This window comes from Alligator mississippiensis, chromosome 1 (assembly GCF_030867095.1).
Source record: "Alligator mississippiensis isolate rAllMis1 chromosome 1, rAllMis1, whole genome shotgun sequence".
NCBI classification, from domain to species: domain Eukaryota; kingdom Metazoa; phylum Chordata; order Crocodylia; family Alligatoridae; genus Alligator; species Alligator mississippiensis.
The window spans coordinates 356,268,329-356,278,588 of NC_081824.1; the positions used below are offsets into that span (position 1 = coordinate 356,268,329).

The following is a 10,260-nucleotide window of genomic DNA, read 5'->3' on the forward strand; positions in this document are numbered from 1 at the left end:
TCAGTTACTAACTAGACAGTACATTGCAGTTTAGTCTATTAAATAAGAGGTTTGTGTTGCTGGAAGGTGACTGCTTAAAAATGCCCTTGGTTGTTATAGTAAAATCTGATTTAGGATTGAAATACATCAATTGCTCCAATTTAACTACATCATTTAATTAAGCTAAGCCAAACAGATATAACAGAATCCTTTTGAGGTTTTTACCAATTTAGAAGCTCCTTTAATTGTGAAATGTAATTGTTTTCAGTATTTTAATTTTAAAAAAATCACGCTCTGAGAACAATAGATCTATTCCACTTTATTCCATGGGCATCAATAGACTTTGAAGGATAATAAGGCTAATGTCTTAAATCCACAGAGGGAACAAATAAATAAAGAAATTTGGCATTTTATTGCAATACAATGAAAAAAGTTTTTTAAAGCTTTATTTTCAACTTAAAAAAAAAATTAAAACCCAAGAGTTCAGTCATGAGATATATTATGTAAGAATTCTAACTAAAGCAACTAATATAAGTCATCGTTGTCTTAACACAAAAAAGTATTTCTCTCTTTAAGGTAAACATACTGCCATGAATGACTAATCTGCTGGAATCATTTTATTGCGTCTGTAGATGAATACAAATTAATGTTCTCTTTGAAATGTCATATTTCCCGAAACAAAGCTATGAAGCTCCTGGCAGTTCTAGTTTTCATAGGAAAGGGATTTTCCCAGAAAAAGGACATTTATATTCTTTGGAAATAAAAATTCCTTTTCCCCGCTTTGGACCAAAGTGACAGCATCAGGATGATAGCTTAAATTATGAACCATGGAGTTTGACTGCTATAAAACAATTCAGAGTTGTTGAAATTCACTGCTCCAGTTTATTTCATTCTAGACTGCTTCTTTTATGAGAACTAGGTTGGGATGCAAATTCAAACATGTATAAAAGTCAAACATTCAGAAAGCATGCATAGGTAAATACCATGCACTGGGTGGGATTAGGGGAAAAGAAACCAATATTCCATTCAGGGAATACCTCCAATGCTAAAACTCTTTGCTATACTGGTATAAAACAGAAGGGATTCAGGTGCCTGCAAAAGCCTGCTTGCAGCAAAGAGTAAGAATTGAGCTGTGTGGCTTTCATGGAATCCCATGCTAAATCCCCTACATTTCTGTAGTACCCAGACCTCTTTTCTCCAGCAATACCACTCCCCCCTTGCTCCATACCTGTTTCTTCTGTGGGTTGAAGTGACCGTCTCTCCCTGCTTCTACCTTCATTCCAGCCTTTCTTTGGGTCACCTTCACCTGCCTCAGAAGCAGGCAGCCTGTTTTCCTAATGATGACAAGCAAAACTATAGCAATAGAAGCGGTCCAGAATGCTTACCCCCTCCTCTTCCTGGCAGTCAATAACAGGTCTGAGAGGCCACTGAAACTCACCTGCTTGGTACTTGCTGCTATCTGCAAGGAGGAGAAAGTAGGGATATCCACTTTATGCTTGTCCAGAGATACCAATGGCTGGGTTAGTGGTGATCTTTTCTGAACCTTGTAGATCAGCTCGCTGCGGAGAGTTGCTAATTCTGCTTTCAGTGTGATAACATAGTAAAGAGACACTGCTGCAAGACAAGAGGACAGGAGCATTGCAAGCCACAGGAATGTGACAGAGAAAAGTCCCTTGTTGCTCAACCCAACAGCATGGGGGGCAGGAGGAGAGGAGTTGGTATCCTTCTGTTGGACGGTGTGCAAATAGTCCACAGATTTCATCCTTGCACTTTCCTTACTAAAGTCAGAGGGAATATTCAGTTGCAGCTTCTTCTGAGGTATAATCCATTTTGTCAGTTGCACTGTGAAACTAAGGGCATCCAGAATAAGTGACCAAAACGGCCAGATCATTTCCTGTCATATGAAGCTGTTGATACAAACATTCAAGTTTAATGAACAGGGTGAGTGTCTGTCTAAGATCCAGTCTCCCCTTAGTTTTCTCCTTTCTGCTCTGCATTTTGGCAATTCATATTTGCCATCAGACTGCTTGCTTAATCTACCTTCCTCATTTTTCTTTCAACTATTAATTTTTATGGCAACTTGCCACTGCCTTTATATTCAGACACAACTGATACCAGTTATATCCTGCAGCTTATCTAACAGGGCAGAAGAAATGAAAGGCTTACTGGTAGGGTGGCATATTCTTTCTGATACTAACTGATATAGTATAATCTTTAAACAAAGAAATCTGTTATTTTTCTAAGAGTGGAAATACATCTAGGCAAATGAGATAATTCTTATCATCAGGAGGGTAGGGAAGAAAGGCTACAAGACAAAAAGTTTCCCAAGTGAAGTGGCAGTGTTGCCATCTCATCAATGATAGAAAGTTGCAGGCTCACAGGTAGGTAGAAAGTTCAATAGTAGAAAGTTGCAAGTATTTTTAACAACTTTATTTCTAACAACTTGAGAGAGAATAACTTAGTACAATTTATTGAATGCATTTTTTTATTCTATGATAAGAGTTCAAGCATTTGGACAAGGGATTATACCAATGACTGAGAAAAGAACATAGAGCAGCTAATTCCAAACATAGGAAATAAATGTAAATCTACCTGCTTCATTTTATAACAATTTTATATCAGTCAATTTTCAAGGTCCTCAATTATCTAGCTGAAGGTCTAGGCGTAAGACTCAGGAATGAGGATTGCAGTTAGCGGTTTAGTAGAACTTTCTGTCACAAGGCTTTCTCTGGGGTGGATCCAAGACTATAACAAACACCTGTGGGTAGTAATCTCACTACCTTCCACTGGTATGTGAAGTGTGCTTTTTTTCTCCTCTGACCTTGACTTTGCATTCTCCAACACTGCTGCATAAAAACATTCTAAGTGTACATGATAAAAAAAAGAACAAGCTATTCATAACTGATGTTAAGCATATTAATATACTAGTGCAAGGTGCTCAGATGCTATGATCTGGGTGCTAGAAGAAAATTCTATATAAAAACCTTAGTCTGTCTGTCTGTAACACTTTATTTGCACTCTGATTGGTTGTCTTGGCAGCCAATCACAATGCTTACTGAAACAACCAATCAGAGCGCTCTGCACAGAGACACATGTGGTGGAGCACTGCCATGACAGTGGGGATGGAGGCTCCTTGGAGGCGGCACAAGGTGGGGTGGGAAATGGGGTTGGGACCATGGTGGCAAGGGGGAGACTGGGGTCAGACCCACTGTGGCAGGGGAATGAGGCAGGGGGTAGAATGGGCCTGGACCTGAACCACCGGGGGGAATGGGGTTGGGCCCAAAGCGATGGGGGAAGGGGTTGTAAGGGAGTAATCCAAAATTACTAACAACTAGCTAAAACCTTTCTGGGATGTTTAACTGAAAATTTCATTTCATGAAAAAAAAAGCTTGCCCATGGTCAACACAGAAAGGTTGTGGTCAAATCAGGAACTGAAACCAAAATATGCTGAGTTCCAGTACAGTGCCATCACCACAAAAGCATTCTTTCTCTGTAGGAAACTTCATTATGAGATGTACTTGTTTTAACATGAATCTTGAATAAGAGGGTGAGATGACTCATGCATTTGAAAGATGGCTCGGGGATAACAATCTAAGGGCGCATTCACACATGCAAGCACATGCGCTTGCAGCAGCTCAGATAGAAGCGGTACAAGTTTGAGCCAGGGATTTTTGCCTCAGCGCACATGCCCAGACATGTACTTTGGTGTAGGGTAAGTTGTGCCACTTGGGGCAAAATAACCCTGCCTGGCTTCTCCTGGATTTGCAGCCAGGGCCAGCACCTGTGCTGTTCCCATCAGTACAAGAACCTGCCCTGACAAGTAGCTCAGGGCTACTCCCTCTCAGGGACTTCTGGGGCCCAGCCAATTGGTACCTGTGGACACTATCCCTTGTACCAGCTGGAACAGCCCTGAGAGTTCCCTGTACCCTCTACCCACTGCAGCAGTCTGGCAGTGGGGGCTACTGCCTGACTGTGACCTGCTGCACACCTGCGACCCAGATGGGGATGGCACAGCCAGTAGAGGCACGTGCACCTCTGGGCCAGCTGCCAGTGGGCTGTGGCTGCAGGGTACTACTACCATGTGTGCCCTCTACCTGGCCATCTGGGCATGTATCGCCTGGAAGATGTTCCCAGCATGGTGGCCTGCTCTGAACTGTCAAAGCATATCCTTCTGACCCCAAGTGGCCAGGAGGTCAGCTACCTCCATCTGGGTCCAAGGTTTCAGCTCTGAGCAGGCAGGGTCCTGCCACTGCCCTCCCTAGCAGGAATTCTGGTGTTCCCTATTGGGAAACTGAAAAATCCCTGATAAAAAAATCCCAAAGTCACTCTGTAAAATACCCTGAAATCCATGTTCCTCCACAATTAAAACAAATGACCACTATATAGAGTGAGACACAGAGATCAGTTGGGCAATGTTTTATTGATATATCTACAGTGTTAAAGCAATTTGGACGCTTACTAGTGTCTCTATCATCAGAATAAAATGAATTCTAAATACCTATATGTTTTGTTGCCCCCCACAGGAGCCACAGTCCCCCCACGGGGGCCAAATGGCTCCTGCAGGGGCTACTTCTCCTGCAGGGCCCACATGCCCCACCCCCCCAGTTGCTCCCCCAGCCCCTCGGATTGCTGCCCCACCTGGCCCAATCCCCCGCCAGCTCCTGCAGCCCCCCAATGGCTGCCCCACCCAGCCCCCAAAACCCCTGCATGGCCTGGCCCCATCCCCTGCTTGCACACCCAGGCCCCTGATGCTTGCCCCTCCACCTCAACATGGGCAGGCAGCGTGCTTCAGCACCAGGGTGAGGGCCAGCCATAGAGATGTTCTGGCTGCTACCAGAGCATTTCTGTGTAGGACCCAGCCTTCAGTTACCTCAGGGTACAGCCCAGGACCATGCCCTGCCCCACTTTGTTCCACTGCGGGTTTTTTGACCCCTGGATATCCAGGGGTCTAATTTTGCCCCTGTGCTGCAAATTTGCAGCACAGGGAATGTTTTCTTGTTCCTGCACATGCCTCTTGCAGCATTTCAAAGGAGTTTGAGACGCTACATGATGCACGTGTGCGCTCACCTGGATGAGCCCCAAGAGTTTAAAAACAAATTTGAAAAATATTTATTTAAAAAAAAAAGGGGCGGGGGGGAACATGTCAGTGCTATTATGTAGATTAGGCATTCACTGAAGTCCAAGCCAGGCTACAGTTGTACTCCATAAGCAGAAGGATTAATAGACATTAAGTAATACAATACAGCATGGGTTCCTCTATAAGGGTGTAAAGCCAGCCTGGCCTACCTGGGTGCACAAGATGGCACAAAGCAGCAGAGATACCAGGGGAGGGATTAGAAAAGTGAGTATTCATCTTACCAAACAGGTTATTCCAAGTACTCTCTTGGGATGCCTTTATTTCCAAAGTGGTCTATCAGCTTCTGTCCATATCTGATACATTTGTTCCCCATAAAGAAAAGAGGTTATATTTGCTTTGCTCCTACTTAAGAGGCATATGCAGAGTTTTCTGAGACAAAGTGCACATTTCTGCTAAGGTGATTCATAGCACCTTCAATCATTAGCAACTGCCCACATGATACACAATTCAGGAAGTCTCCAACTCATGCAGGACCTGGCATAACGATGAAACTCCAAATAGAGCCATCTTGGCTGTGCATTTTGCATATGTTCATTTTTTAAATCAATAACCTTAATGCTGGCAGTGAGTGGAGTGCTGCCCATACGTTTTAGGCAAAAGCATGTAATATATTATTTGTTTAAAATAAAAAAATATATATTTTAATTTTTTATTTAAATTATCAGGTTAATACACATATATAAATTATATCTTTTTCACCCTGCCTCTTCAGTACTTTTGACACAGGACTAGGCACAGTACATTGTAGATAACTGAAGAATAAGAAGTGTAAAGGAGCCACCCATTTTGGTAGCATTTAGAGAGAGTAATATAGCAAAATAACCCATAACATAGCCAGGTTCAAAAAGAGCATACAACTTCCTAATTCAAAAGTGATAAGAAATTTTGTACCAAATTCTATAAAAATCAGGATCAATACTGAATATGCATTTCTTTTTGGACAGTAAAATGTGGTTTCCTGGCTTCTCTGCTGTACTTTGTGTAATGCTATTTTATTCCCCTTTGTTTTTCCTTCTTTCCAACATAGATTCTAGTATCCCACTTACCTCCTTCATAAAAGGCATAGCACTTAGTTCTATTCAGGCTGATTGCAATAGCAGTTTTCTCAGAACCTCTTCTCCTGCAAATGCAGGACTATTCCTTGTTATTCACCCCAGTATACAAAGCAAATTGATGGACAACCTGCATCTACTAGCCCATTGAATGCTTGGTAAATGTGGCTATTAGAATGGATTGAAAGAGAAGGCAGAGAATAGAACAGAAAGAGGAGAGATTAGAAAAAGACTAATATTGAAAACTGGGGAGGAAGGGGGATTGGCAGGAGGCGGGGGGGGGCACAGAGGAAGCAGGTTACAAACAGAAAGTAAAACAATCAGAGACATTTGAGCAGATTTATATTTTGGAAGTTTCCATTTAAAGGAAACCCCTAAGTCCATTTGGCTTGAGCTGGACAACACAAAGCTTATCATGGCCTGAATTATGAGTAGTTTCATACTCAACAGCATAAAAAAAATATGGTTGCATTTCTCTTAGACCTTCAGCACTGCTGAGCTAAAAATGAGTTGATAACGTGATATAAACAAGAAGCCCTCCTGTGCCATCTGGAAGCAGATGGTCTCCCAATCTCATAGGCCAAAGTACTCATACAAACCCATTAGCAGCAGGGAGCATAGGTCTCAGGGTCTTAGTAGTGCCAAGGCATAACATTATATACTCACAGCCAGATCTTTCTATACACTGCTGCTGAGTCGATGTGGAACAGAAGTTGACTGCCTCTGTGTTGCCTTTCACTTTCAAATTTTGTAAATGGTTGGCACAGTGAGCTGGAAGATAAAACAGTCTTTGCCTGTCCAAGACAGCAGGTGGAGTTAGTTCCTTTGCTGCTTCCTGAATTGAGAGGCAGTATTTATCTAGGACATTGAACATAATGCAATGATGTCATTGCACAAATTATTTATCTTCCTATTTTTGAAAGTTTGCACTTTCTTGGGGTGTAACACTAGGGTTTTTATTCAAAAGAAAGCCTGCAAATCCTAAACACAAATACACAAGTGCCAAAATGCCTAAACACACAAAATACCTCATGACATACACCCACGCACAGCCTGAGGCTGACAGAAAAGTAAACTTCTCCCATGTCAGTGTGCGCACACATTTTTATACTTCCACTTACTAATGGCATATAATCATGTTGCCATATCATGAAATTAGATTCGAAGAAAAAAAAAAAAAGAAGCTATTTCCAAGATATTCTGATGCAACTAGTTATTTGGGATTCCTAACTTAAAACATTTAAGGAGTCTTTTAGGAAGACTCGAGAGAAAATAAAACCCTTCAAACAGTTCCTCACACTGAATAATTAATATCGGAGACCAATTAGTACCTCTAAAAAAATCCTGGTCCTTATGACTAGGTACCAATTTTTAAGGTACTGGGATTTACATTTTTAACCATATTCAACATAAACAAAATGATAAAGATATTTTCAACATTAATTTGCAATGAATTCCATGACCTAGAATTCCCTAACTCCCAAAAGTGCTTCCTTCCCCTGATTAAAAGCCACTCCTAGGGCCCTGGCAAATATTGCAATATGTGTTAATCCAGGATAGAGCTGCCCCCTGCTTGATCCCTGGAATCAGGCTGGACAGTGCCTCAGGTGCCAATATGGCCCTAGCAGTTGCATGATTTGGATTAAGAATTGTTATGCTTTATCCCAAGCATCAGATGTGCATAGCAGGACACATGATGTTTGGGATGGGGCATGAAATTCCTCAGATCCCAATTGTGCCCTTATTTTCACACCTGCCAGGGGCATTAGTGTAGTTATAAAATACTTGAAGGGGGGTGGGGGACAGACAACATATTCATGACCTGTATGTAACCCTGTCAACACAATACTTCAAGTTTCAAATATTAAACATCCCAGTCTTACGCTGTTTAATCAATGCTGTTTCATTTTAGTTATAATTAAACTACCTGAAAAAGCAAACCAGATGACATGCCCAGATATTTTGAATGCACAAGACAGACATAACCACAATTATAGATACTGTCAACAGGTTTTTCTACTGAACAGAGAAAAGGTTTTGAGAAATACTCAAACTCATGGTTTCCGACTATGCCTTATTCACAGACAGGCAGCTCTTCACCCTTGTTTTGACTTCTCAGTAGTGCAGCCTCCTCCGAATTCATGTAGTGCAAATATTATATTCCTTTTATCTAATGTTTCTGTTGACTTAATTTGTGCCATCTATATATAAATACATTTATCAGCCTGTTTATCACATTGCACTACTTATATTGTATACACACATTGCATGCATGCAATATATAATTTAATGTAGTAGTACTGAAAGCACGTATTTGTATACATTTAATAAGAACTTTTACATCCTCTTTTTATATTTTAAAAGTATTCAGTATTTAAATATTACGGTAAATGGCTTTTATGAACTATGATGTATAGTTTCATTGCATCCAGGTTTTTTATATGTCAAGCAATCCAAGTGCCTTTTATTCTGTACTTGATAAAATCAATTGTCTAGTAATTAAGTGTATTTAACTACCTTTCAAAAATTAGACCTAGTTCTTCAGGGCAGTAGCTATTTACATTACCTGTGTGCATGAGGAACATTCACAGCAGTATTGTGCATTCAGGTACAATGTTTTATAAGTGACACAGCTCTTCCTTGCATTTATCCTTTCATTTTACTTTTATAGTTGTTTACCTTAGAACGAAATGGATGAGAATTTTGGAAGCTCCAATAGCAGGTTTCAAGTTTCTGTTCTCCATGAGCACATTGACATGAGACATTTACTGTGGAGCTGCCTGAACATCTCAGCGTCTACATATGAGGTCCTATTAGACTGCAGAAAACTAATGAACTCTGCCAAGGGTTAGTACTTGTAAATACAAGTATTGTCCTGCTGCGGCATTCTTTAGTGCACAGCAACACATGTGAACACACTGATGGGGCTGGCTGGGGCATGAGTGTGCTTCAGTGAAGGGCTGTCTGCCAGCTAGCCCTGCACTGGAGCACCCTCATGCCTCAGCAAACCCCTCTGCAGCACGTTGAGCCAAGTAGGAGCAGCCCTTGGACTGGCAGGCTGATCCCCAGGGTCCCCTGCCAGCCAGGGCTGCTCTGACCCGGCTTAACATGCTGCGGTCCCAGATGCACATGAAGACAGTGCCCAAGAGCAATAAACTCCTGGTACAATATGCACCAGAGTTTACTGCTCTGTGCTAATAGTACATACATTTAGATGCACTCTCTAGGTATGAAGAGAAATGGGTGAAAGTAGTACTATGACCAGTTTTGTGAATCAGGAGAGAAAAGCACCAAATTTATTAAGTGTAGAGAAAAAAGAAAAAAAACAAAACAAAACACTCTATCACTAAATAGCTGCAATGAACAAAACTAACTGTTAGTCACTTTTTCTGAACTTAGTGGCTTATCAATGATAGTATAGGCAGCCAGATGTACCTTGAGATGTACCTTGAGGCTAGCCTGATACAAAGAAGACTGAGAGAAAGGTAAACTGCTAAGTAATGGCTAATTGAATAATAAATGCATAAGCTTTCGTGGGCAAGATACTATGAACGGATATATGCAGAGCAAGCTATAAAATAAACAGTGATTTAAACACAAAAGATGAAGTGAGCTCTTATTCACAAAAGTGAAGTGGTGAACTGGAACAGAGATGCCTAAGGTTCGTCTTTACCTTGCTTTCTGCCTGGCTTCAAGCTAACATGGCTAACTACCACTCTCTGCTCTACAATATCATAGTTCTGAGAACACATTAAGAACAAGAAAAGCCTAGATAAGACCAGGTATATAACTAGCAAATTTTTAACTGGTCTCAGGATGCTTACTCCAAAGGTGACTTAAGAGGTTTTTACATTGGCTTTGTATTTTCACCTCATTTTCAAACCAGTTCAAGTAGCAAAGTATTCCAACAGGTCTCAGTCCTCTGGGTAAGATGGAGACAGCCTAAATCAGAGGTTGATAACCATTTTGGCTGGAACACCAAACATACCCCATGCCTTGATTTGGCATGCTGGGGCAGACTGGGGTGAGGGGGTCACAGCCTGATCCTCATTGCTGGCAGCACCTGCACATGTGCCTCTGGGTGAACTGTGA

General features: G+C 41.4%; 1 protein-coding gene across 1 annotated transcript in view; it reads right to left on the bottom strand.

Annotated features, from left to right (window-relative positions):
* Positions 1–6,997, bottom strand: part of TNFSF13B (TNF superfamily member 13b) — a 21,276-nt gene extending 14,279 nt beyond the window's left edge. Inside the window, exons 1-4 of the mRNA XM_014600405.3 lie at positions 6,835–6,997; positions 5,338–5,409; positions 1,418–1,886; positions 1,208–1,313 (exon numbers count right to left, since the gene is read on the bottom strand). Of these exons, the coding sequence (XP_014455891.1) occupies positions 1,208–1,313; positions 1,418–1,870 (559 nt within the window). The 5' untranslated portion in view covers positions 1,871–1,886; positions 5,338–5,409; positions 6,835–6,997. The remainder of the gene's footprint in view (positions 1–1,207; positions 1,314–1,417; positions 1,887–5,337; positions 5,410–6,834) is intronic.
* Positions 6,998–10,260: the final 3,263 nt, after the last annotated feature.